Source organism: Piliocolobus tephrosceles, chromosome 12, assembly GCF_002776525.5.
Source record: "Piliocolobus tephrosceles isolate RC106 chromosome 12, ASM277652v3, whole genome shotgun sequence".
NCBI classification, from domain to species: domain Eukaryota; kingdom Metazoa; phylum Chordata; class Mammalia; order Primates; family Cercopithecidae; genus Piliocolobus; species Piliocolobus tephrosceles.
The window spans coordinates 30,867,335-30,894,865 of NC_045445.1; the positions used below are offsets into that span (position 1 = coordinate 30,867,335).

The following is a 27,531-nucleotide window of genomic DNA, read 5'->3' on the forward strand; positions in this document are numbered from 1 at the left end:
ACTGAAGTTTATTTTATTTTGGGCCAATATCAGTGCTTAGAGTTTGAATTAGTATGTATATATATTAAACCTCATGAGAAGTAGACTGACTAGAATCAAAGAACCTGAAATTGTTTTCAGAAGCTTTCTGGTAGAAAGCAAACAAACAAAACATTAAAAGCTATTTGATGTTCCAAACAAGTATTACCTAAGTAATTATTGACAGATTCTTATTTTGGCTTAGGGAAAACGTAAAAAATATTTAAACTTATGTTTTTTTTGGCACATCCCTTATGCTCGTCTCTCTGCCATTTCTATATATTTTTATTCTTCTTTATCTATAGGCCAGAATAACATACATCATTTTTTAAATCTATAACTCAGCTTTCTGTACTATGAATACAGTTTTTGTGACCATCTAATTAAAACATAGTTTGAAGAAAAAATAAACTGTTTCATTGGTACTTATATACTAGTTTTCATGAGGGCTTTCGTTAAAAAAAAAACAAAAAAAAAAACAAAAGCAACTAAGGAAAGCACGGCAAGTTGAGAGAACAAACCCTTAATAAGAATCTTAGAAAATGGTTCTTTTGTCTATTAGCTTGTGTCTTGGGTATGTCTGACTTTACGTTTGGAGAAACATCTGGATTTTTTAGGAAATAATGTTTTTACTTTGTTTAGATTAACTAATTAAAGAAGATCTTAGAGGACATAAGGTATTATTTTCATTGGTAGTCCTAAACTTCGAAGATTAAAATGCATAACTGTTGGCACATTACTGAAATGTGCTCTGGGCTGGCCACTAAATTGTCATCTTTGGCTCAGATATCACAGCTTAGAACTTCTTTTTTTTCCTTCCTTCCCTGCCTCTCTTCCAAGTGTATGTGACCATGCTACATCTTTGTCCATTTTTAGTAAATGGATTATTTAGAAATGGCTCTATACCATCAAAAATGTTTTGGCCATCCTGTATTGGAGGAGAAAAAATGCTGTGAAGGACTTTATTGGGTCAGCTGATAAAATGAAATATCAATGGTAGATTTAAGGATTTTATCAGTGTTCGATGTACTAAAATTGATAACTGTGCTGTGGTTATTTAAGAGAATAGCTCTCTTAGGAAATGCAATCTTCGAAATTTTAGGGGTAAAAGGCCATGATATATAAATAATTTGCCCTCAAATGATTAAAAAATTGAGTGTGTGACTATGTATGTAGAAAGGGGCTCCAGAGAGGGAGAGGAAATGCAAATGATCAAGCAGGAGTAAAAATGTTACCAGGTGAAGTTGAGGTAAAGGATATATGGGTGAGCTTTGTACTGTTTTTATTTTTCCATCCTATCTGTAAATTTGAAATTATTTCCAAGTAAAAGTTAAAATGAACTTACACACCAAGTATTTGTCAATATAGTTCTAGGAATGCAGTTAAAAACTGCTTCCGCCCCTTCCCCCATATTTATATACAAATAATTTAGGGTTTCTCAGTGTATTAATTGCAATATATTGTTACTTTTATATTTGAAGTTCTAACTATACACTGTTTCTTTTTTCTTTTTGAATAGTTTTGATCTGCTTATATTGAAAGAAGTGGTGCAAAAAATGGCAGGAATAGAAATTACAGAGGAAATGACAATGGAGCAACTAGAGGCTATGACTGGTGGAGAGCAGCTAAAAGCTGAGGTAAGAATTGCTATTTTTGTTCATCAACTTTTAAAATTCATTGATGTATGCATGGTCATAGCAAGTTTATAAAACCAAATGTCAAAGCCGTACATACCTTCCTTTCACAACCACCCCTACCCCCTTTTGAAATTGAGATACAGTAATTACTTCAACTTTTTAAAAAAGCTGAAACAAAGTATAAAAGACAGTAAGTATTTCTCTGATGGCTAGTGATGATGAGCATTTTTTCATGTGTCTGTTGGCTGCATAAATGTCTTCTTTTGAGAAGTGTCTGTTCATATCCTTTGTCCACTTTTTGATGGGGTTGTTTATTTTTTTCTTGTAAATTTGTTTGAGTTCTTTGTAGGTTCTGGATATTAGCACTTTGTCAAATGAGTAGATTGCAAAAATTTTCTAGCCATCAGAGAAATGCAAATCAAAACCACAATGAGATACCATCTCATACCGGTTAGAATGGTGATCATTAAAAAGTCAGGAAACAGGTGCTGGAGAGGATGTGGAGAAACAGGAACACTTTTACACTGTTGGTGGGACTGTAAGCTAGTTCAGTCATTGTGGAAGACAGTGTGGCGATTCCTCAAGGATCTAGAACTAGAAATACCATTTGACCCAGCCATCCCATTACTGGGTATATACCCAAAGGATTATAAATCATGCTGCTATAAAGACACATGCACACGTATGTTTATTGCAGCACTATTCACAATAGCAAAGACTTGGAACCAACCCAGATGTCCATCAATGACAGATTGGATTAAGAAAATGTGGCACATATACACCATGGAATACCATGCAGCCATAAAAAAGGATGAGTTCATGTCCTTTGCAGGGATGTGAATGCAACTGGAAACCATCATTCTCAGCAAACTATCACAAGAACAGAAAACTAAACACTGCATGTTCTCACTCATAAGTGGGAATTGAACAATGAGAATACTTGGACAAAGGAAGGGGAACATCACACACCGGGGCCTGTTGTGGGGTGGAGGGACGGGGGAGTGATAGCATTAGGGGATATACCTAATGTAAATGACGAGTTAATGGGTTCAGCACACCAACATGGCACATGTAAACATAGGTAACAAACCTGCACGTTATGCACATGTACCCTAGAACTTAAAGTATAATAAAAAAGAAAAAAAAAAAAGACAGTAAGAAATGCATCCATAAGGAAAATAATTACCAAATAAGGCCGGGCGTGGTGGCTCACGCTTATAATCCCAGCACTTTGGGAAGTGGGTGGATCACCTGAGGTCAGGAGTTCGAGACCAGCCTGGCCAATATGGCAAAACCCCACCTCTACTAAAAATACAAAAAATTAGCCACACGTAGTGGTGGGCACCTGTAATCCCAGCTACTTGGGAGGCTGAGGCAGGAGAATTGCTTGAACTTAGGAGGCGGAGGTTGCAGTGAGCCAAGATCTCGCCATTGCACTCCAGCCTGGGCAAGAGAGTGAGACTCTGTCTCAATAAATAAATAAATAAAATTACCAAATAATTACTAAATCTTCTGTGATCCTTGATGTCCTCACTCCCTTAAGTCTTAGTTGCTCTGTTGAATCTGTGCCATACTGAATAACGAATAATCCTTTATGACGGACTGCAAGGTGGAAAATGGAAAATATGCAAAAATTTAAATTCAATTGATTGACATTTGCCTTTAAGCCAGTGACTGTAGTCTGTAATAGTCACTGAAATAAATTTGTGTAAGGGAAGGAATATGGAATGTAGGAGTTTTTTATATTAAGGATTTTAACTCAACTTTTTTCTGCCTTTTTTCAAATTAGCATGGGTTATGTACTGTACACTGGTAAATTCGTGTCTTCTCTTGTGCAGGGTGGTTATTTTGGTCAGATCAGAAACACTAAAAAATCCTCTCAGAGATTAAAGGATGCTCTATTGGACCATGATCTTGCCCTTCCTCTCTGTCTGCTTATGGCTCAGCAGAGAAATGGGGTAATCTTTCAGGAAGGTGGAGAGAAACATTTGAAACTTGTGGGAAAGCTCTATGACCAGGCAAGTTAAAGTGGCTTTTATGTTTATGTACATGTTTTTAATCCTGTTAAAGGAAGATAATGTGTTATAATTTGAAAAATGTCATTTTTGCACATCATGTGAATATGAGACATCCTAATCTAATGTGAAAGACATTCTAGAAATAGGGTCTATTTCTATGTAAATTATGATATTTAAGAGATAGCTCCAAGATATGTTATGTGTAAGGCTGTCAATTAATTAAATATTACATCATTAAATTCCTGCAACTTCAAGTTGTTTGCATTTATATCTTTCCTGATCTCTGGAAATCTCAGTCATAACAGAATAGATGCTTGCTTGCTTGCTCACTCGTGCATGCTCGCTCTCTTTTCCTTTTTGTTTTTTAAGACAAGGCTTCACTGTGTTACCCAGGCTAGAGTGCAGTGCATGATCTCAGCTCACTATAGCCTCTACCTCCCTGGCTCAAGTGATCAGTCTACCTCAGCCTCCCGAGTAGCTGAGGACTATAGGCATGCACCACCATGCCTGGCTAATTTTTGGATTTTTTTGTAGAGTTGGAGCTCTGCCATGTTGCCCAGGCTGGGTTGCTATCTCTCTTTTTCTTTGCGTTATAGTTGATAGTTAAACACATTTTGTGTGCTAATCTTAAGTTTTGGTACTTAATATTTATAAATATATTCTGTAAATAAAGTTTTCTTCTTTTAAGGGCAAAGGAATTGTCTTCTGTTTGCCTATGGTTATTATTTTATTTGATTTAGGTAAATATATTCCACTAAAAGTGACGAACAACAGCTTGACATTTAGAGACCTAGTTGGCTAGTAAAGCCTTGGATTAGTCAACCTGTCAGGGCCTTGGCATCTTTTTTCGTAATATGGTCATGTGATTATACTTGTAGATGGTCTCTAAAGTCCTTTTAAATTATAAAATTTGGATTCTTAATTGTTAAAATATTCCTGAAATGACTTCTTAATCACTTTGGAAAATATGTTGATTTTGTCTTATTTTTTAAATTTAGTGTCATGATACCCTGGTGCAGTTTGGTGGGTTTTTAGCATCTAATCTGAGCACAGAAGATTATATAAAGCGAGTGCCTTCAATTGATGTACTCTGTAATGAATTTCATACACCCCATGATGCAGCATTTTTCCTGTCTAGGCCAATGTATGCGCATCATATTTCGGTAAGTACAAGTGTCTTTGCTGCCGCTCAAGAACGATCCAAATTATTTCTTAACGATTTTATCTGTAAGTACATTTCACTACAGATTTTGGGGGAAGGTTTTGGCCCTTAAACTAGGATTCCTTCTTTGTTTCCAATAGGGGTACAGAGCTGTGTGGTAGAGGTATACAAAAAAGGTGATGAGAAATGTGGAGTCTAATCATTTAATCAAACATCTGCTGTTAGTGTTTACATATCAACTGCTACAGTCTCCCACTTCTTTCCTAACTGTTACTTGATTTAATTATCACTTTGTTAGCAGTATGCAGAAATTCCTGTGTTATGTATACACTCTGAAGGGGAAAAGACAATAAGGGAGTGGTGTTAGGCTAGCTTCTTCCCCTTTAGATCCTCTCAATCCAGAGAATTGTATGCTGTCTTTGTGTAATGTCTTACTGTTGTCACACCCCATGGTAGATCATTCTCAGCTGTAAAGGGGGTACCTGATTCCTTGACAGACAGAGGTGGGAGAGTTGCTTCATCTTAGGAATTCTGACCTGCCCTGTGCTAAGTGAACACACTAATCAGCAATATGGAATCCTAGCAAACAGGAACACCTGATTGTCTGACGTTGGCTGAACTTTGCCAGGTCAGAAAATGGAGCAGGTCATTCAAGCTACCTTTTCTCTCTTACTTGTGTAAAATATTATCTTTGTCTTTTAAGAGATGCAAAAACCTAAACAAAGAAATGGCATTTCCCTCTCAGGCTTGGAAGAAAACAGAAAGCTAAATGGAAGTGGCTGTATAGCCAAGTCAGATATAAGTCTTTTATCTGTAGGCAACATGCCACTTTCTGGAAAAGGGGTTTCCTAGCAACCTTGTGGTTGCACTGGATGGGCATCCAAGCTGCCCCGGGATCCTTGCTTTTGCTTCTTGAGTGAAAACCTCTGTTAAGAGGTGACTGCTATGTCCCCTCTATAAATTGACTATCAGCAGGCTCTCTTGGAGATAATTCAGCCAAACACTGCTCAGATTCTTTTTTTTTTTTTTTTGAGATGGAGTCTCGCTCTGTCTCCCAGGCTTTAGTGCAGTGGTGTAATCTCAGCTCACTGCAACTTCCACCTCTCGGGTTCAACTCTATCCCAAGCTCCCAAGTAGCTGGGATTACAGGTGCCCACCATCACACCCAGCTAATTTTTGTATTTTTAGAAGAGATGGGGTTTTGCCATGTTGGCCAGGCTGGTCTCAAACTCCTGACCTCAGGTGATCCGCCTGCCTTGGCCTCCCAAAGTGCTGGCATTACAGGCATGAGCCACTGTGCCTGGCCTGCTCAGATTCTTGAGATGAGATTTTTGAACAAAAGTGAGAAGTACAGCAATAATTGTGGATATCAGTTCTGTTCCATAAGTCTAGTTCCCCAGGTGATTTGAAATGTAGAACTGTTATGTCTCTACATTTGACTGAAGGTGTGAACTTGAAGTGGGAGTTAAACTGACTTTAGACAAGGACATATTCATCCTAGGTAAATATGAAGTATAGCCTTCTTTTCTGACCAAGCCTATTTTTCTAACTAGGTAGTGACTATGGGGTTCCTAACAATAGAAATCACAGATTCAAACCCAGAGGACTGGGGAGACTGGAGCTATCATGTAACCCTCTCGTACCGATAAACTAATTTTTAGTTTTAACTGTTGAGGTTGTGGTCCACCTTGAGACACAGTTCTGAAAGATACGCTTTTACCTAGTTCATATTCTAGATCTTGCCCAGAACAGGTAGCTAGGCTGTCTTTTATGCAGATAGTGTCAGCCCTGTTTTATCCCGTTTTGTTAGAACCTTAGAAGTCATTCTGCTCATCTAGATTCATATTAGTTACCTTCAATAAGACCTGTCCTCTAAATTAAAAAAAATTCTCTGTTTTCCCAACTGCTGTTCCCTCAGGTTTCTGATGCAATTGGGACTCCTTTTTCATAACTAATGTTCTTTGTAACTTTGTCACTTATGTGGTCTCAGTGGTTGTCAGCATGCTCTCTAAAATGGGGGTAACGGAGCATTAAATCTTCCCACTTCTAGAACAATTGTAAAATTCTAGAACAATTGTAAAATTGAGCAGTCAGGAAGGAAGGCAGGTAACTGAGCTGTAAGGAGCTGAGACTCTTTTGCCTATCACAGTGTAGAACTGGAAGCAGAGCCTTTGGTCATCTCATTTTGGGTTATGTGTTTAGCACAAATAGAATGATTTAAGTTATTTTCTAACATAAAGAAGTAACTAGTTTTAGGACATCCTTTAGGTTCGTATTAAGGGTGATACCTAACCCAAACAAAATTTTCTGCACGAGAGCTCATTCATCCTAAAGAGACTGAAGGATGTGAAACAATAGCAACTCTGTGTTATCTTCATATATATATATATATGTTCATATATATGTATGTTATTTTCATATGTTATCTTCATATATAGAGAATATATATAGAGAATATGTATATATTTTGTGTGTGTGTGTGTATATATATGTATAATATATTTGGCATACACATATCTCTACAGCCCCTCCCATTGTACTAACACTTTTTTTTCCTCATACAATTAAGAATATGGCATTCCTCTGACTTTTCCCCCAAATTAGGATAAACCAGTTAAGCAAAAGAAGCTGCAGCATCAGTTCTCACATGATTTAAACGTCAATATACCAAAGCTTTTCACAGAAAAATTTATTTGGCTTAGCAATAGAGTAACCAGTTGGTGTCCCGGTTTGCCTGGGATGTTCCCGGTTTTGGCACTGAAGTCTTAAATCCCCAGAAACCCCTAAATCCCCAGAAAACCCTGACAATTGGTCACCCTACTTAGCAGTCTTAAAACAAATTTCTCGTAACTTTTCTTAATGTTGATCCAGCTTTTTTTTTTTTTTCTTTTTCTTTTTTGAGACAGTCTCCTTCTGTCACCCAGTCTGGAGTGCAGGGGCAAGATCTCAGCTCATTGCAACTTCTGCCTCTGGGATTCAAGTGATCCTCTCACCTCAGCCTCCCAAGTAGCTGGGATTACAGGCATGTGCCACCACACCTGGCTAATTTTTTGTAGAGACGGGGTTTTGCCATGCTGGCTGGGCTGGTCTTGAACTCTTGACCTCAAGGGATCTGCCCTCCTCAATCTCTTGATCCAGCTTTTTAATTGACGAATTTTAACAGTTGGTAGGGTCTACATGTAGTGATGCTGCATTCTGTCCTAGTTGACTGTTATTAGTTCCATTCTTCCTCTTTTCTCATGTTAAGACCTTCTATTTGTTCCCTTGAATATCTCAAAAGCAGGACTGGAAACCCTACATGTTCAATCCCTGATACAGCAGCAAGAGGGAGTAGGGTGGAGGAATGGAAGAGGGGGACATGCATATACCCTGTTCACTTTATTCAACAGGTCAGATTAGATAAGAGCCCTCTGAGAATCTCCTAGTTGGCACACAGTACTAAAGATTGGAATATCTTCCAGAGATGATTTATCTTAAAATAAACGTTGTTGGTAAGAAACTAGAATTTCTGTAACAGTTTTGAGATTGGTCATCTTTTGATTCTTTAGAAGGGAATATAGATTTTTATACCATGAAAGTCAAAGCTATAAATTATGTTGTGTGTGTATGTATGTATGTATGTATGTATTTTTACTTTTTATCTACAGTCAAAGTATGATGAACTTAAAAAATCAGAAAAGGGAAGTAAACAGCAACATAAAGTTCATAAGTACATTACATCATGTGAGATGGTGATGGCGCCTGTCCATGAAGCAGTGGTCTCCTTACATGTTTCCAAAGTCTGGGATGACATCAGCCCTCAATTCTATGCCACATTCTGGTCATTGACAATGTATGACCTTGCAGTTCCACACACCAGCTATGAACGAGAAGTCAATAAACTTAAAGTCCAGATGAAAGCAATTGATGACAATCAGGAAATGGTAGGTTTTTGTTCTAGTAGTTCAAGTGCAATAATTTTATGGTCTCACCTATATTTTGAAATTGTTTTAGCTCTGGTTCCTTAAAACAGTGATCTTGTTGCTATCTAATATTTTCTTAAATGGGGTTTAATAGTTACTTCTGAGTGGAGGGCCAGGAGGTTGGTGACTAGGTGGAGATTATGATTAATCAAAAATTATTTGAGTGTCCTTTTCTACTGACGACTATGCTGGTAACTTAAAGTGATTCATGTGACTCTAATAGCAAGATCAGTAGTTCTCAAGAAGTGAGTTCTTTAGGAGAAGACTGTTGAAAAGCTGAGTCTTGAAGTGGACAGGCCTTGAAGGTGGATTAGGTTTGGAAATATGGAAGCAGATAGGGAGGTCACCATAGGGTTCCAGCAAAGACAGGAAGTACATTGAGGTTTAGGGAGACCACTTTTACTGATTCACTTTCACATAGTGAATGTACTTAGTGATACATATGAATATGATGGGGCCAGATTATGTAGGGCATTGGAAGTCAGGGAGAAAAATAGACTTGGTAAAATTGAGAGCTATTTTAGATTCCTGAGCAGGGGAGTAATGTAAAAAATGGTACTTAAAACAGATTACTCATGATAGCAGTATGAAAGATGCTTTTAATAGGGGAAGGGACTAGCATTAGGCTAAAGACCAGCTAGGTGGATTTTTAGGCAGTCTATTGTGAGAGCATAGACTGATGGAGGTAGCGGCAGTGTACAAGGCTTGTAAACCAGTCTTGGTATAAAGGAGAAGGAAGAGTCAAAGATGACACCATGCCTGAGACTGATAGTATCAGTGTTGCAAATGTAGCCTGTTTTGATGGTGTGTGAAGATGCCATGACAGTGTTATGAGTGTGTTGAATGAAGATAAAAGCACATTCAGGTGGACCTATATTCATGTTAAAGTAGTTATAAACTGTCAGCCTTTATCGCATATATTTAGAAAAGTATCTGATTTATTCTTTGTAGCCTCCAAATAAAAAGAAAAAAGAGAAGGAGCGCTGTACTGCCCTTCAGGACAAGCTTCTTGAAGAAGAAAAGAAACAGATGGAACATGTACAGAGAGTTCTGCAGAGATTGAAACTGGAAAAGGACAACTGGCTTTTAGCAAGTAAGTTGTTGGAATTGTTACATTCCCAATGCTGGTGAATTACAGAAAACAAAACATTATAACTTTAGAGGTGTTACAGTGTATTATGTTTGTATTTCAACTCAGTGTTTTCTATCCCATTCTTTGGTTATTTGTTAATGCAGAATCAACTTCACGTTCACTAGAGGAACTGATAAAGTTTGCTGGTGAAGTTAATTAACTTTTAACTACATATTGGCAGCTTGTCATTCAACTTTTCTGTATAAAACATATTTCTGGAGAAATCATAGATAGAAAAAAAGTCCACATAATAAAAATGATAATCATGACCAGGCATGACATTTGGTTACAAACTGTAAATAGTTTGTGGTTTTATAGTATTCTCTACACTAAAGGTAATATGTTGTCATGTTTAGTGGCTTTGAGGCACTTGAGGAAGAAGTTTACCACTTAATATATTCTTCCTTTATTTTTAGAATCTACCAAAAATGAGACCATCACAAAATTTCTACAGCTGTGTATATTTCCTCGATGTATTTTTTCAGCAATTGATGCTGTTTACTGTGCTCGTTTTGTTGAATTGGTACATCAACAGAAAACTCCAAATTTTTCCACACTTCTTTGCTATGATCGAGTAAGTTTTTACTGCAACCTTTAAAAAATTCTCACACAAAGATAGCTAACATTATAATTTATAGAGGTATTATTGTGTGTTTGGTTAAAAAGCATGAACTCAGGAACCAAGTGTCTGAACTTGAATCCTGGATCTGCTACTTTCTAGCTGTATGATCTTTGGCAAGTTGTTTAACCTCTCTGTGCCTGTTTTCTTATCTGTAAAGCATAAGTACCTGTTTCATAAGATTATTGTGAGGATTAAATGAATCACTACACATAAAAAGCACCTGATATGTAATAGTCACTCAAGGTTAAACTATTAACGATTTGAGTTTACATGTTGTATCATAATAGGTAGAACTCTCTTCTCCATTCTTAACCTTCACTTCTCAAAAAAAAAAAAAAAAGACAAAAGTTTACACCTTCACACACATATAAAAGCAGGGAAGCTTTTTAGTATGGTCGTATTCACATTTTGCCTTTAGCTTTTTTCTTATTACTGCATTTTGTGGTTTAAAAACATAATGTGGCCGGGCACGGTGGCTCATGCCTGTAATCCCAGTACTTTGGGAGTCCAAGGCGGGTGGATCACGAGGTTGGGAGATCGAGACCATCCTGGCTAACATGGTGAAACCCCGTCTATACTAAAAAAAATACAAAAAAAAAAAGCCAGGCGTGGTGGCGGGTGCCTGTTGTCCCAGCTACTTGGGAGGCTGAGGCAGGAGAATGGTGTGAACCCGGGAGGCAGAGCTTGCAGTGAGCCGAGATCGCACCACGGCACTCCAGCCTGGGTGACAGAGTGAGACTCCGTCTCAAAAACAAACAAACAAAAAAAACCCCACAAAACATAATGTTTGTTCCAGCATGTCAGCTGCCTATTTTTAATTTCTATCAGCATTTCCTCTGTTTACTCTTCCCATAAACCCAGTAATATGTATGGCTAAGTGGTTAAGAAACTATTATGTAATAAAAAAAACTATTATGTAATCATAATGATAGTTTTTTTTCCCCCCGTCACTGTAAATCAGCTTTCTTTATAAAAGTTCTTGTTTTGGGTGGTTGTTTTATGAATTCACTATTTCCCCACAAAAGCCAAAATCTCCAAAGGTCTCTGCAGTGTCATTATATAAAGGGAATATACATTTCGACTAAGCTTACCTGTTAATTATGACTTGCTATAAGAGAATCTTCTAATATTTTTAAGTGATTTTGACCTTGATTTGTTTATATGTTTTAAACATTTTTTTCCTGTAGGTTTTCTCTGACATAATTTACACAGTTGCAAGCTGTACTGAAAATGAAGCCAGTCGATATGGAAGGTTTCTGTGCTGCATGTTAGAGACTGTGACCAGGTGGCATAGTGATAGAGCCACATATGAAAAGGTATGATTAATAAAAACCCTTATATTTTACCCATGTATATAATGACCACATCCATTAATGTCTAGATTGTTGAGTTTTAAAAGAGAAGCTGAGTTTAAGATTCAGTTGTAAAACCGTGTTTATAAGCACAATTAATTCATTATTAAAAAGTTCTGTATAGATTTTTATTCTATCTCAAACTGACGTTCCAAATTAATATCTGTGTATAAGTTGAACTTTTTGTGACTACTTATCAAAATACGCATGATGGTTTTAAATGGATATTGATCTAGTCTACTTAAGTTTCAGTTTCTGCGATTTTGTGGATCATAATTTCTCCTTAAAAGTGACAAACATTGTTTCCTTAGGAATGTGGAAACTATCCAGGATTCCTTACCATATTACGGGCAACTGGTTTTGATGGTGGAAATAAGGCTGATCAATTAGACTATGAAAATTTTCGACATGTTGTACATAAATGGCATTACAAACTAACCAAGGTAAAAAAAATTGGGTTTTTCAAAGGCAAATTTTTCTCTTTATACTTGTACTTTTATAATAATGGATCTGAAAATGTTTGTTGTAGGCATCGGTACATTGCCTTGAAACAGGCGAATATACTCACATCAGGAATATCTTGATTGTGCTAACAAAAATACTTCCTTGGTACCCAAAAGTTTTGAATCTGGGTCAAGCTTTGGAAAGAAGAGTACACAAAATCTGCCAAGAAGAAAAAGAGAAGAGGCCAGATCTATATGCATTGGCTATGGGGTAACAAAATTATATTTTAATGTGATTTACAAGACTAGATGACAGAAGGATTCTGAAGACTTTAAAATGTTTTACAGTGTTGAAGTTTATCTTCTGCCTTCAGGAGATTATGGGAGATTATGCGATCATGTTCCCACAGGCTGGTGAGAGTTACCACTTCTGATTATCAACTTCCGGTCTATACTGGATGATAGTTTCAAAAGTCATATATAATATTTCTTGATTGGAAGGAAATATAATTTTATCATCATAGTTAACAAATCTTCAAGAGTAAAAGAAAAAAGCCATCTTAGTTTAAGGATTAGTTTATAGTGAAATTGTAATTTTTAAGAAAGTTGGGCATTCTATACAAACCTTCAAGAACTTATTAAAAATTGGTATTTTTTAAATTCTCTAGAACTACATAGTAGAATGAATAACTTGCTAATTCTTAAAAACCTCATGTTTATGTTTTTTGATTTGTGTTTGTATATTTAAACGCTTTGTGCGACTTTCAGCTACTCTGGGCAGTTGAAAAGTAGAAAGTCATACATGATACCTGAAAATGAGTTTCATCACAAAGACCCCCCTCCGAGGAATGCAGTTGCCAGTGTGCAAAATGGGCCTGGTGGTGGGCCTTCTTCATCATCAATAGGAAGTGCATCTAAATCGGATGAAAGCAGTACTGAGGAGACTGGTATGCTTATTTGTAGAAACTTATAAGTAATATATTTTATTTCAACAAAGTAAAATGTTTTATATCACAGAATGAGTACAATGCTGGCTTAGTATAACTTTTTATTCCCTAGATAGGAGTATATAAACGTTAAGAAGTAATCAGCCTGCTGTTTCTTTCTAATTATTCTCTAATCATTTTGCTGTGAAATTGTAGCTTATTTACATTTAGGGGCTTGTTAAATAAAACTTTACTTTTATTTCAGATAAATCAAGGGAGAGATCTCAGTGTGGTGTGAAAGCTGTTAATAAAGCTTCTAGTACCACACCTAAAGGGAATTCAAGCAATGGAAATAGTGGCTCTAACAGGTAGGAACACTGTGCCATGTGTCATAATTCTAAATTCTTTTTAAAAATGATTTTTATGTATTTTTTTGAGATGGGGTCTTGCAGTGTTGCCCAGGCTGGTCTCGAACTTCTGGCCTCATGCGATCCGCCAGCCTTGGCTTTCCACACTGCTGGGATTAGAGGCATGAGCCATTGCACCTGGCCCTCATAATTCTAATTTCTTACATGAATCCTCATGAGTAGAAGGGGAGTGGTGGTTGAGTAATGTGAAAAGTTATTTATGTTGGACTTTGAAATTTTTTATGTACCCTATTTTGCTGATATGCTTTACATCCTAATTATGTTTTGTAGAATTATGCTTGCATAACAACTTTGTTTCTCCTGCTGGGATACTCAGGGGAATGTAGGTATGAAGTTAAAAAAAATAGTTTAGGATAGAGTGATTGCTGTGAACAATCTGAGTAAGGACAGACATAAGAAAAGCCTACATTAATTTAAGTAGTGATCCATCCAGCTAAGTAATCCATTTCCTGATAGTAGTTTTCTTGGTTGGTTTGTGGGATATATTTTTGGTTTTTACCATTTATTCTCATAGGTTATAAATGTATGCCAAAAAAGAACCTGAGATTATTTTAATAATTTTTTTTTATTTTTTTGAGACAGAGTCTCTTTCCATCACCCAGGCTGGAGTGCAGTGGCGTGATCTCGGCTCACTGCAACCTCTGCCTCCTGGGTTGAAGCGATTCTTGTGCCTCAGCTTCCCTAGTAGCTGGGATTACAAGCGTGTGCCACCACACCTGGCTAATTTTTTGTGCATTTTTAGTAGTGACGGGGTTTTGCCATGTTGATCAGACTGGTCTCAAACTCCTGACCTTACGTGATCTGCCTGCCTTGACCTCCCAAAGTGCTGGATTATAGGTGTGGGTCACCACACCCGGCTAATAATTCTTTTAAATCTGCAATTCATGAATTTGTTTATAATTTACTGGATAAAGAAATACTTCCTTTTTTTTGAGATAGAGTCTTGCTTTGTCACCCAGGCTGGAGTGCAGTGGTGTGATCTTGGCTCACTGCAACCTCTGCCTCCCAGGTTCAAGTGATTCTCTTGCCTCAGCCTCCAGAGTAGCTGGGATTACAGGTGCCCACCACCATGCCCAGCTAAGTTTTTTGTATTTTTAATAGAGATGGAGTTTCACCATGTTGGCCAGGCTGGTCTCGAACTCCTGACCTCAAGTGATCCACCCTCCTCAGCCTCCCAAAGTGCTGGGATTACAGGCATGAGCCACTGCACCCGACCATTACTTCTTCCTTTTTACTTGTCTTAAAGTTGTCCTTTAGTTTTTGAAGGACTCGCCCTTAGTTCTAATATTTTTGAAGTTAGAAACCCTTTATGATATATTTTGTCATATATCAGACAAGGGATATATTTTATGATTATTTGTGTTAAAATCCCATGTTTTTATTCTTAAGCAACAAAGCTGTTAAAGAAAATGACAAAGAAAAAGGGAAAGAGAAAGAAAAAGAGAAAAAAGAAAAGACTCCAGCTACTACTCCAGAGGCCAGGGTACTTGGTAAAGATGGTAAAGAAAAACCAAAGGAAGAGCGGCCAAATAAAGATGAAAAAGCAAGAGAGACCAAGGAAAGAACGCCAAAGTCAGACAAAGAGAAAGAAAAATTCAAGAAGGAAGAAAAAGCTAAAGATGAGAAATTTAAGACCACTGTCCCCAACGCAGAATCAAAATCAAGTCAAGAAAGGGAAAGAGAGAAGGAGCCATCCAGAGAAAGAGATATAGCAAAGGAAATGAAATCAAAGGAAAATGTTAAAGGAGGAGAAAAAACACCAGTTTCTGGGTCCTTGAAATCACCTGTTCCCCGATCAGATATTCCAGAGCCTGAAAGGGGCAAGTTTACCTTTCTTTGTATGTTCTTACCTTTTGTTATTTTAATGTATAGTTAATTATTGTCTCCTTGTTTTGGCAGGTTATATAGGGATTTTGCTAGGGGAACTTGATTGCCATGCAAATTTTTTTTTTAAGTGTTTGGAAAACTAGAAATATACCTTATTCTGACTATTTCTTTTTGTCTTAACAGAACAAAAACGCCGCAAAATTGATACCCACCCTTCTCCATCACATTCCTCCACAGTAAAGGTTAGTATAGCCTGAGGAAGGCAGCGTCCATGTTAGGCTCACCTGTTTGGAATACCAGTGTCCTGACTTCCTTCAAGTCTTATGCCAAGCATTCACTGGAGCCACTGGAGCTTTTATATTGCATTAGAAAATGAATTTTTCTATATTGGTGGACTGATTTTTTTTCCTATTGAGTATTTTTATTATAAAAATGTTAAAACTTCAAGGACTTAGCACTAATTTTGTAGTGTTTCAAAGTGCAAGAGAAATTTTACCCAGAAGTGCCTCAACTGCTTTAAGCAGTCTTTTTTGGAGTGCAATGGTAGCTACAAGCAAACGAATCTTTTCAGCAGAATGAAGCCTATTTTTCAGCATATTGAAGAATATATAGCACTGAAGACTTCCTGGATGATACAGGATAAACAAGTTACCTCTGAATTCAAGCTTCTTGATGAGCATCATACCGATGTGTGCCTTCTAAGAAGGAGTCTTGAAAGGAGTTCCATTTTAAAGTCTCCTTGGTGATCAGTTCTCCTGTAGTTGTGTATATTCAGTGAGCATGCAGCTTCTGTTTATCTTCCCTTGGAGGTTTGTTTATACCCAATGGGTTCCCAACAAGTTGAACCTTGCGTTACGATAAAAGCAGATGTGGCATCCAATCCTACCACCCAGCAAAGAGAAACCCCAGGCATTCAACTGCAGCACAAAATCGTGGGTGTAGCCTTCTTGAAGACTCAGGGTAGCCATTCCTTGCTCCATATTTAATTTTAATTCTAAAGTCATCTAATTTCATGGAATCTTTGAATTTGCAGTACGTTGAACTTTTAAAAAACTGTAAGTTATTAATTCTTCATCAAGAGCACTGTGGTGGAATATCGTAGTTGATTTCTTTTTCTTTCTTTTTTTTTTAAAATGATTTCTTTGTGTGCGGGAGGTTTGAGATTCACCATGATAGGCATTTTGCAAAAAAAAAAAAAAAAAAAAAAAAAAGAAGTGATTACTCTTATATATTTTGTTTTCTTGTTAATACAATGCCACTGAATTTTCCAGCTAGGATTTTAAAATATGTATATTTATATTAGAGTTACAAGTAAAGTAAAATGTGAATCCTCCCAATTAAAGAAAAACTATGAAAAATATAAGGCAATGTTGTTCTTCCACAGTGACCTCCAGTATTTTAAACTTTTTGTGGAGAAAAAAGTTTTGCTTTCTTAAACCTCTTAAGTTACATATAGCTTAAGTAGAGAGATACGAAAAATGTGGCATTGACATTTATTTTTAAATTCTGAGCAGAGAAAGATTTTTATTTCTTAACATTGAGTACATTTAATTTAGTTTTTAACATTACAATTCCATTACATTTTTTTTTATTGTTGATATTCATATTGATGATGACATCATGAAATTTATCCTCACAAGAAGTAGCTGGTTTATTTCCAGGTTACAGCCATACTTCCCAAAGTTCCTCTGGGTTCTGAGAACTATGCCAGCTCACCTGTCATCTCCATTCATTTTCTACAGGACAGTCTCATCGAACTCAAGGAATCTTCAGCAAAGGTTTGAGTCTTTTAAACTCATCATGCCTAAGTAAACCAAATGTAATTTACTTATTTTATTTAGTAGATGTCCTCACATCTAGCACATTCAGTAAGCTGAAATCAGTGGGATAAAGTACTCTGCTTACATTGAATAACCTTCAAACATATTAAATGTTAAAACTGAAACAACAGATGACAATGGTCCCTTTTAATGAGATTGTTATAAAATGTGTGTAATGTAGCAACATTTCTATCATTTCTCCTTGCTTGCTGTGTTATACATCCTCCTTTTATGCTTCAAAATCTGGAAATAAGTTTAACATTCAGGGAAGAGGTTATTGGATTGTTTTGGGTTTATTTAATTTTTCAAAATAAATCTGCCAGGCTGTCTGACTGTTTAGACAACCCAAAATACCAAAAAATAAATTTGATGCATTCACATATCTGTTTTAAAAATGGAACTCATCTCAATCTATAAAAATTCTTTATATATCCTCTGCTGAGGTACCTTTTTGGTAGTTGTAGCACAATATCAGGAGATATAGTTAATGTGAAAGAATCATTCCCCTGGAGGGGAATACTCGGTGGTTGCGTTTACATGTTAGTATTAATTCTTACCTATTATTCTACTTTCTTGAGTATTCTTCTACTAAAAATAGTGTGCAGTTTGTGTATCTTATTACAGAGTTTATTTCAGTATACTTGAATTGTCCATTGTTCATGTTGTTTTGTCTTTGTTATAAAACGTGTATCCTTCTTTGATTTTCTACTTTGCTTCCTCTTACAAGCTACAAGCAAATGAATCTGCTTAGCAGAATAAAGCCTGTTTTTCAGCATAAATATTGCTTACCATGATTAAAATAGAAATCAGCTAAGCTTGATTTCTTTACTGGTGGACCAAATGAAATTTTGAAACAGAGCCAGTTGACATTACTAACTGCTTTTAGATGTATAGATTTATAATGAAATGTCTGTGGATACTGGGGAAATAAGCACTAATTTTTAAGTTTATATTAGCCAGTGTACCTGTGTCCTAAAGTTGTAGCATTGTTTTTTAGAATATACTGTATTAATCAAAAGTCTCAGCTATACCGGGAGGACGTCCATTTATTTATTTATTTATTTTTCTGATTTGAATGAATGTTTTATTTGAAGTAGATATTGGGATTATTCTGTAATATGCAATTGAAGAACAAGTCAAAATAACACGTTAGACACAACATCAACTTAATGACATTATTTTTGAAAATTCTAAACGTCCAACGTATTTTTGTTTTTTTGATATTAGCCATAACGTCACAATACTAACAGAGTTCTCCATACCTAGTAGGAGTTACAAAAATGTTGATATCAGGTTGGAATTATATACTGCTATTTTTTATTACATGGAATTATTATTTAAAATGATGTTCCTATTTAGGTTAGTTTTAGAAAACTTAATTTATATTCCATTTCAATTTTGATATCTACAGAACTTTCATTTAATGTAAAGTTTTTGTTGGCTAACTTAAATACATACTGCAATATAGTAGGTTTTTATAACCAGTTTCAAATTGTTTATGTCAGTCTTAACCATCAGTGGCTTGTATGGGCTATTTTAAATTAATGGGCTAACAGTGTTACCTTCTGAATATTTGTTTACTGAAACATACTTTGAAGCAGTTTGTAACCTGCTTTTAAAATTAACTGAATTTTCTAACCGATGATGGTTCCTCACATTTGTGAAAAGGCCATTTGAAAATATATACTGTCTCATTTCATGCTCTTAACAGTGTTGTGAGGTAGACAGGGCAGGTGGATAGTGTCTTTTTGACAAATGAGAGACTAAAAGTTCTTTAGCTTTCCCAGTTACATACAATTTGTTAGTATCAAAACATGAACTAAAATTAAAGTTCCTTGATTCCTAGCACCACCCATTTCAACAATAGTTGAAAGGGTTTTTCTAGCTCCTTTAGTGTGTTTGCCTTGGTTTTTAAAAATTACAGTGATTCAGCTCAATCTCCCACATCCCCCCCTTTTAAAAATGGTGTTTTGCGGGCCTTTAAAATTTAATAGTTTTTTTCCACATGCAACCAGAAAAATTTGAAAATGGCATATACATATGCTTCTAAAAATTATGTAACTTCTACTACTTTTCAGATCTTTAGTGCTTAGCATGGTGCCTGGCAGTAAGTTTAGGTATTCAATTAATATTTGAAGTGATTTCTTAAGCCTTTGCACTTTGGTAAAGCATGCAAAGTACTGGTTTGCATAGTAGCTGATGTTGCATTTTTATGTGTCTAGAAAGTTTAACAGTATATGAATGTCTTAGAAAAACAAATTCATTGGACTTTGAGTGATCTCCAAAGTTGATTATCTTTAGCCTGTTTCTCAGGTAGCTTTTACTTTCTAGAGGGTTTGGAAGATATGCATCTATTTTCATATTATCTTGTCACTTGTACCTATAAAATTCTCTCCCCGCTTTAGTTTGACTTTTTAGTTATGCTTTGTCTGTGGGATTCTCTTTATTATTTATTTGCTATTTTTACTTTCTAATTTGTGTTAAAAGCAATACTTGGATTTTAGCTTTTCAAATGAGATTAGCTAAAAGAAGAAAAATCTAGCTTACTATCCAAATCTCTTCTGTCAGTTTACCCTTTACCCCTAATTTTCAAATAGTGTATTTCTAGTTTTGATCAATTGTGTTTTGATGTAGCAATTCTAGCAGCTACTTTTGATGAAGAAAGTGTTTAAAAAAAAAAAAAAAAAAAAAAAAGCAAGTTCCACTAAGCAGCCCTTCTGTAATTTAGGAGGGCATCAGTAACCACCTCAAGACAGAATTTAGCTTTTAATTTGTTCACCATCTTAAAATGAGAATTTACAGCCAAACCCAAGCCTAAAAGTGAGGCCATCTTTATGTAATATAGTGAAGCTTTAATAAAGTCAATGGAGCAGTGTTTTCTGAAACAGATTTTGAAAATCAGTCAAATTCTTTTTTGGACCTTAATGATCCCAATGTCAAGAATAAAAGCCAATCAAGAACAAAACCCAGCCGTGCTACATACAAATCCATTTAATGAATCCTTAATTTTATTTGTCAAACTTATGAGTACTCACTGTGTACAGGGTACTAGGAAGTATGTAAAAGTAGAAAGGCGCCTTAGCTCTCCTACCATACTGGAAACTGTTATGGACAAAAAGGTATGACATGAAGTTAATAGGGAACACTTGTCGTAAAAAAGGTAAACATGAAATAATGGAAAGTGAGTTGCAGAGTTGAGAAATGGTTGAATACTGATGACTTTGAGCCATCTTTGAAGGCTAAGTAGAGTTTTAAGAAGTTAAGATAAAACTGAACAACCGTTCTAGTAATGAGAACTGCTGGAAAGGACAGATGTTAGGGAGCGGTGATAGCCACAGCATAGAGTGCATTGGGTTACTATAGCAGGATATAATTGTGAAAAGATGGTGGAGAGTTTGGAATGTCTAAACTAAGGAGTATGCATTTAATTCATTAGGCAATGAGAAACTCTGTTTTTATGCAAAAAGAGTATTGTGATCAGAACTATTCTAAAGAAGGAATTGAATTGGGTACATTCCGAACTAAGAATTTCTGATTATGTATCAGTTGAGCTATGTGACTTTTTATGTCAGGAATGAAGTATTTGAATATTAATGCCAGAAGTTCTAGAAAAATTTCTCAATTCCTTGCAGTACAGAAAGAAAGTAAGCACAGTTCAAAACTTCATTATTAACAAGGGTTGTGTGTGTGTGTGTGTGTATGGATGGATTTGTGATTAGAAACTTTTTTTTTTGCTTTTATTGGGAAAAAGTTAATACTTAGAGAAGTCTTCTTTGAGTATTGCAGTCATATTTCCTTTGTCTTAATCATTTTCATAAATAATGTTAAGATATGTATAAACCTCATGATTAGAAAAATCTTGGTGTCATTTAAGGCATTCTAACCAGCAAGAGTATCTTTTAGATAAGTGCTTTTATGACTATCATTCTCTTGCTCTTTATTAATAAGCATTTTGTTTATTTCAGTTTATCAACTTTTAAACATTGAAATTTTAAAGAATCTACTTCTGCATTGCTATGGCAGTATTTCTGAGCCAACTGAATTGAAAATGTTTGGTGGTGTTAAAAAAATAAGTGTTTAATTATCAAACTGATGGTCTTCATTTTTCATGTATTCCTTTGAATACCAAAGGATTGCTTCATGTAAAAATATTTGACTTTTGACTCACTATTCTATTTGTTCCTAAGGTATATCTAGCATTGTGTAGTTGTGTAATGAGTTATATTCAGTCTTCCGCTGCATAATACTTTTAATGTCTTAAATTAAACATAGGCTTGTAGCACAGATATAAATGCCATAAGGTTAGATATCTGATTATTTCCTGACTACTTCCTAAATATTTTATGTTACAGCATATTTCCATATTTACAACTCACCTAAGAAGGATTATCTCTTAATTATTTAGTTAGAATACCCTTGATGATTGGCTGTTTTATTGCGTATAGTCCTTTCGGCAGAGAAAGAATAGGCAGAGGAGAATATTGGTTCATTTTTTTTTTAGGCTTTTGAATTGTTTAATCATCCTCAGCTGACTAGATGGCTTTCTGAGGTATTTAGAACCAGGAAGACAAATTTCACAGTTAATTGTGATTATTTTGATAGAAATTGGAGTGCTTTCAGAAGTACAGAACACGCAGCCTTTACATTTGTAAAAATAATTTGGGATAATCTTTGCATGGTTCACACTGAGGCAGAAAAGAATTATTAGCAAAATCATGGCTAGGTTTTATATTTCTGCTTTTGCCCATTGCCATTATTGACTTCCTGTGAGTGGATGGTAAGACTATTTAAAATTTTCATGATTGTGTAGAGGTGCTTTTCTTTTTTTTTTTTTTTTTGACAATAGAGAAAGTCCAGTCACTATTGTTCATAGATGGACTCTTGTAATGGTGGTTATAGGTCTTTACAATAGAGCTATAAGGAGTACTCTAGCTTGTGAATTTACTAATGAGTCTCAGTTGAGGCACAAATGAACTGATGGAGTTTAAATGGTAATTTTTATAAGGCCAAGAATTGAAGGCTTTGTATAATTTGTGCCATGCCCTTTTATTTTACCTCTTGTAATCCAGATAGCTGACCAGTTTTGACTTTGGGTATAATTCCCAATTGTGTTTCATTTAATAAACAAACAAATGATGCCAATACTGGAAAACTAATAATCTTTAGTAATATTGCCTTGATTTAACAGCTCTACATTAATCATACTCCTCCACCACTGTCCAAGAGTAAGGAGAGAGAAATGGACAAGAAAGATTTGGACAAGTCAAGGGAAAGATCCAGAGAAAGAGAGAAAAAAGATGAAAAGGACAGGAAAGAGCGGAAAAGGGTTTGTAATTTTTTTAAAACTAGTTTGGAAAGCTCATTGTCATGTACACCAGTGTGTATGTTGCCTTTTAAAAAATACTAGTTTGTTCCATAGTTGTCTGTTTTTTCATGATTTTATTGATATTTTTACCCCGAAGTGTTTGCATCTTCTACGTTAATAAGGATCTTCAGCCTAATAATCTCTATCAGCTCTGCTTGTCTTTCATGCCATTTTTATCAAGTGTGTGAAACTACTGCAAATATTCTCCATTGCTAGTTAGCTGTGCCCTTCTCATATAAAAGTAATACTTTAAAACAAAAGCCCTTGGTCAATGTAGTTCACAATTCTTGGTTCTAGGATCACTCAAACAACGACCGTGAAGTGCCACCGGACTTAACCAAGCGACGTAAAGAGGAGAATGGAACAAGTAGGTAGACTTATTCATATCTTTGAAGGTATCATCGAAGTGAATTGGAAAAGGCTTTCATGATTTTCTTTTGTAATTTTAGTGGGGGTTTCAAAACATAAAAGTGAAAGTCCTTGTGAATCTCCTTATCCAAATGAGAAAGACAAGGAAAAAAATAAGTCAAAATCTTCAGGCAAAGAAAAAGGCAGTGATTCATTTAAATCTGAGAAGATGGATAAAATCTCCTCCGGTGGCAAAAAGGTAAATCAGGAAAATAAAGGAATAATATGCTTTATCTTAAAAAAATCAACTCTGAAAATTTAGCAAATATTGAATTTTTTTCCTAGTCATACAGTCTTTTGTTCATTATTTAGGGGTGGGAAGAAGAGGTATTGAGGGAGGGCAGGTTATGTGTTTGGGGAATTTGAGTCAGTTCAGTCCCAGATTACTAGGAGGGTAGAGTTAGTATACCTCTGAGATTCCTTTCCCCTCTCCAGTCCATTCCCACCTACTTCTGTTGATTGAGTTTCAGCTGTTCTTTGCATTTTCTTTTTTCTCCACCAACTCTTTGCTTTTAGTTTCTCTTTATTCCTGAGATTAAAATACGGTCACGTGTATTCTCTCTGACCATCATAGCGTCAAAAAGTCTTGATTGTGATTTGAAACATTTTTGTAACGTTTTCTCCTAATAAACTCATTTGTTTGAAACTTGTATTTGATTTAAAAATTGAGTATAAGATACATTCTCTTACATATTAATGGTTGACATTTAAAATGAATCTCATGCATCTGCCATAAAGTAATAAGCAAACCATTACTAAAGTATAAATTGTTTATAAAACATTGTTATATATATTGAAAATACATGCCTTTTATTCATAGTTCATAAAAACAGCTTTAGAAAATTATACAAGGAACATTTTAATTCTATGCTTTAAAAGATAGGCTGTTCTTTTAGGTGTTTTTTAATTGAGGTAAAATTCAAATAACATAAAATTAATCATTTTAAAGGTATACATTTAAGTGACATTTAGTATATTTACAGTATTGTGTAATCATCTCTACCTAGTTCCAAAACATTTTTACCGCCTCCAAGAGAAAACTCTATACCCATTTAAACAGTCACTCCCATTTTCCCCTTCTCCTCAGCCCCTGGGGACCATAAATCTGTTTTCTTTATGGATTCACTCATTCTGAATATTTTATATAAATGAAATAGTACAATATTGTGGCCTTTTGTGTCTGATGTCTTTCACTTAGCATAATGTTTTTTTGAAGTTCTTCCATGTTGTAGCATGTGTCATTTACTTCATTTCTTTTTATAGCCAAGTAATATTTCATTATATGAATATACCACATTTATTTATCCATTTGTCAGTTGATGGACTTTTGAGTTGTTTCCACGTTTTGGCTATTGTCAGTAGTGTTGCTGTGAACATTTGTGTGGGGCTATAAGTATTTGTTCAAACACCTGTTTTTAATTATTTTGGGTATATGCCCAAGAATGGAATTTCTGGGTTATATGGTAATTCTATGTTTAACTTTTGAGGAACCACCCAACTCTTTTAGACAGTGGCTGTGCAGTTTACATTTCTACCAACAAAGTATGAGGGTGCAGATTTCTCTGCATCTTTGTCAACACTGGTTATTTTCTGTTTTTGTTTTTTTATTATAGCCATTCCAGTAAGTGCGAAGTGGTGTCTCATTGTGGTTTTGATTTGCATTTTCTTAATAACTAATGATGTTGAACATATTTTCATGTGCTCATTGGCCATTTGTTTATGTTTCAAGAAATCTGTTCAGATACCTTGACCATTTTTTATTTAGAGGGTTTGTGTTTTTGTTGCTCAGCTCTAAGAGTTCTTTATATATTTTGGATACTAGATCCTTATGAGATATGTGATTTGCAAATTTTTTCTCCAGTTCTATAGGTTGTCTTTTCACTTTCTTGATAGTGTTCTTTGATGCATGAATATTTTTACTTTTGGTGAAGTTCAATGTATCTATTTTTTTCCTTTTGTTGCTTATGCTTTTGGTGTCATATTAAGTAAGTTTTTGAAGACAAATTATAGCTTGTGGGTGATGAAAAGGGGTTTTGAGCTGGCTTTTATATTTGGTTTTCCCTTCCCCAACTAATTCTACCATTTCTTATAGGAGTCCAGGCATGATAAAGAAAAGATAGAAAAGAAAGAGAAACGGGACAGTTCAGGAGGAAAGGAAGAGAAGAAACAATATCCTTTTCATTTTGATGTTTTCAGTCAGTGTAATGGAAAGCTTTGATATTGGTCATGTTTACAATTGTACTCTTTTAGTATGTGGTTTAAATGCTTAAGGGCTTATTAGTTTTGAAATGGTCTTTCCAGTTAACTCTCTCAAAATGTGTGAAATCTGGAAGTGGGATACTTGATGTTCTTGATATTTAAAAATACTTCTGTGGTGACTGAGATGTTTTATGCCACTAATAAGGGATTTATAGTCCTTCGGGTTATATTATCACAGAGAGGAAGAAAGGGAACAGAGAGTGCCTAGGGCCAGGGACATTGGGAATAGAAGGGCAAAATGATGAGGCAGACAAGCAGAGCTGGTAGAGTTTGAGGCTACCAGGCTGGTCAGAGCCCATATAGGCCTGCAAGCTGAGGTGCTGTACTAAAAGGGGAGATGTTCTTCTTTCCGCCATTCCCAAAAGTTGTTTTCCCTTAATTTGTCATCTACTCATAAGTCCTCGGACAAGCACAGATAATGAAGACTTTCCATCAAGGTGAGTGTTCTCTCACCACCTTTTCATTTAATGATAGAAACATAAAATGAGGTCTGACAGTGTTGAAAAACTAGATGCATTTTACAAGCTACAACTACTTGATTTTTTCACCTACATATAATGACCAAGTCTTTGAGTATAGATGCAAAACAAGATTCAGAGTTATTTTTAAGCTGTTTTCATTTTAAGCTTGCTGATTAGCCACACAATTTTTTTAAGCACCAAGATATATTTAAGAACATCTGGCTTTATCTTCACCACTTATTCTCATCTTCTCTGGATAATTAATTATGTTTTTAAAGTCCTTATAGCCTTGTAAATGGTGGTGGTATCTGCATTTTACAGGTGAAGAAACAGACTCTGAGAGGTTAATTGAAGAGGGTTATAAAGATGTTAGTCAACAGAGCCAACACTCAAACCTCGGTCTCTCTATCCTTTAGTGTTTTCTGTTCCTTTTGCTTTCTCATGCTGATGTGTTATCCAAAGATTTTTAAATTTTTGTGCCTTTTTTTTTCTTTTTTCTTTTTTTTTTTTTTTATCACTGCCCATGTTTTGCAACAGAAAATATGGTCTGTGTTTTTAGTTCTGGAATCTACAATGTGTAACTTTTTTTTTTTTTTTTTTAGGTAATGCACTTATGATTTATGTGAGATTTAAAAAGTATTTTACCCATCTTAAGTAAATTGTGTTTCCTTCACAGTAGATACAGTGTTCAGACCCTAATATTGCCTTTTTTGAGCACTTAAGATAATCTGAATAGTTACTGTTTGGTGATGCCTTGGTATTATTGAAGTACGTAGGACAATTTGCCCCTGAATGTAATGGTTCCAGACAGCTGTATTTTGAGGCTGTTGATTCTGCATTTATTTATTTATTTATTTATTTATTTATTTATTTATTGAGACGGAGTCTCACTCTGTCTCCCAGGCTGGAGTGCAGTGGTGCCATCTCAGCTCACTGCAACCTCTGCCGCCCAGGTTCAAGCGATTCTCCTGTCTCAGCCTCCTGAATAGCTGGGATTAGAGGCACCTGCCACCGCGCCCAGCTAATTTTTATATTTTCAGTAGATATGGGGTTTAACCATGTTAGCCAGGCTGGTCTTGAACTCTTGACCTTGTGATCCACCTGCCTCAGCCTTCCAAAGTGCTGGGATTACAGGTGTGAGCCACCATGCCCGGCTGACTCTTGCTTCCATGTTAGCCATCATTTCTTATTATGTTAAGTATACTTGCTTGTCTATACCTCCTTAATATATTAAGTATACTTGCTTGTCTATACCTCCCCCCTAATATTATTGGATGCTTCTAATCTTTTATGAGACCAGATAGATAAGCAAGGCTATTTACCAGTGTTTAAATTACAAGTGAGAAATGTCTGAGAGCCAGTTCTGTATAAGGGTATGGGCTTAAAGGTATGGGTTTTGTCATCTTTATTTTGGCTGCAAAGCAGGGATTTGAGAGGTTGCCATATAGTCAACACATGATGAATGGTGTGCTTTTCCTGCTTTTTTGGTGCTTGTTATGTAAGTAAAGTAGGGTAAATGAGAGTTAACATTTAGAATTTAATAGATTGAAAAGGAAATATTACTACTAATTCTTCAGTTCTAGCTGCTCCTACCCCCATTCCAACCTTGACAACTATCTTCTCTGGTGAGCCATAAACTCTTAATCCTCATTTTAACCTTTCTTTTAATCTGGTATTTTGCTGTCACATGT

General features: G+C 35.6%; 1 protein-coding gene across 11 annotated transcripts in view; it reads left to right on the top strand.

Annotated features, from left to right (window-relative positions):
* The window catches only part of THOC2 (THO complex 2), a 130,505-nt gene that overhangs the window by 94,343 nt on the left and 8,631 nt on the right, over positions 1-27,531 (top strand). For 4 of the 11 annotated variants that reach the window (XM_023202305.1, XM_023202307.1, XM_023202304.1 and 1 more), the window contains exons 20-38: positions 1,538-1,655; positions 3,494-3,673; positions 4,672-4,836; positions 8,483-8,758; positions 9,749-9,890; positions 10,346-10,503; positions 11,739-11,867; positions 12,215-12,346; positions 12,433-12,617; positions 13,115-13,293; positions 13,538-13,640; positions 15,090-15,520; positions 15,711-15,769; positions 17,270-17,305; positions 22,536-22,673; positions 23,010-23,079; positions 23,162-23,319; positions 25,213-25,289; positions 25,771-25,816. In XM_023202305.1, the coding sequence (XP_023058073.1) occupies positions 1,538-1,655; positions 3,494-3,673; positions 4,672-4,836; positions 8,483-8,758; positions 9,749-9,890; positions 10,346-10,503; positions 11,739-11,867; positions 12,215-12,346; positions 12,433-12,617; positions 13,115-13,293; positions 13,538-13,640; positions 15,090-15,520; positions 15,711-15,769; positions 17,270-17,305; positions 22,536-22,673; positions 23,010-23,079; positions 23,162-23,319; positions 25,213-25,289; positions 25,771-25,798 (2,764 nt within the window). In that variant the 3' untranslated portion in view covers positions 25,799-25,816. Of the gene's footprint in view, positions 1-1,537; positions 1,656-3,493; positions 3,674-4,671; positions 4,837-8,482; positions 8,759-9,748; positions 9,891-10,345; positions 10,504-11,738; positions 11,868-12,214; positions 12,347-12,432; positions 12,618-13,114; positions 13,294-13,537; positions 13,641-15,089; positions 15,521-15,710; positions 16,488-17,188; positions 17,306-22,535; positions 22,674-23,009; positions 23,080-23,161; positions 23,320-25,212; positions 25,354-25,770; positions 25,817-27,531 lie in introns of those variants that run through there. The other 7 variants (XM_023202298.1, XM_023202297.1, XM_023202302.1 and 4 more) reach the window with 4 other exon arrangements.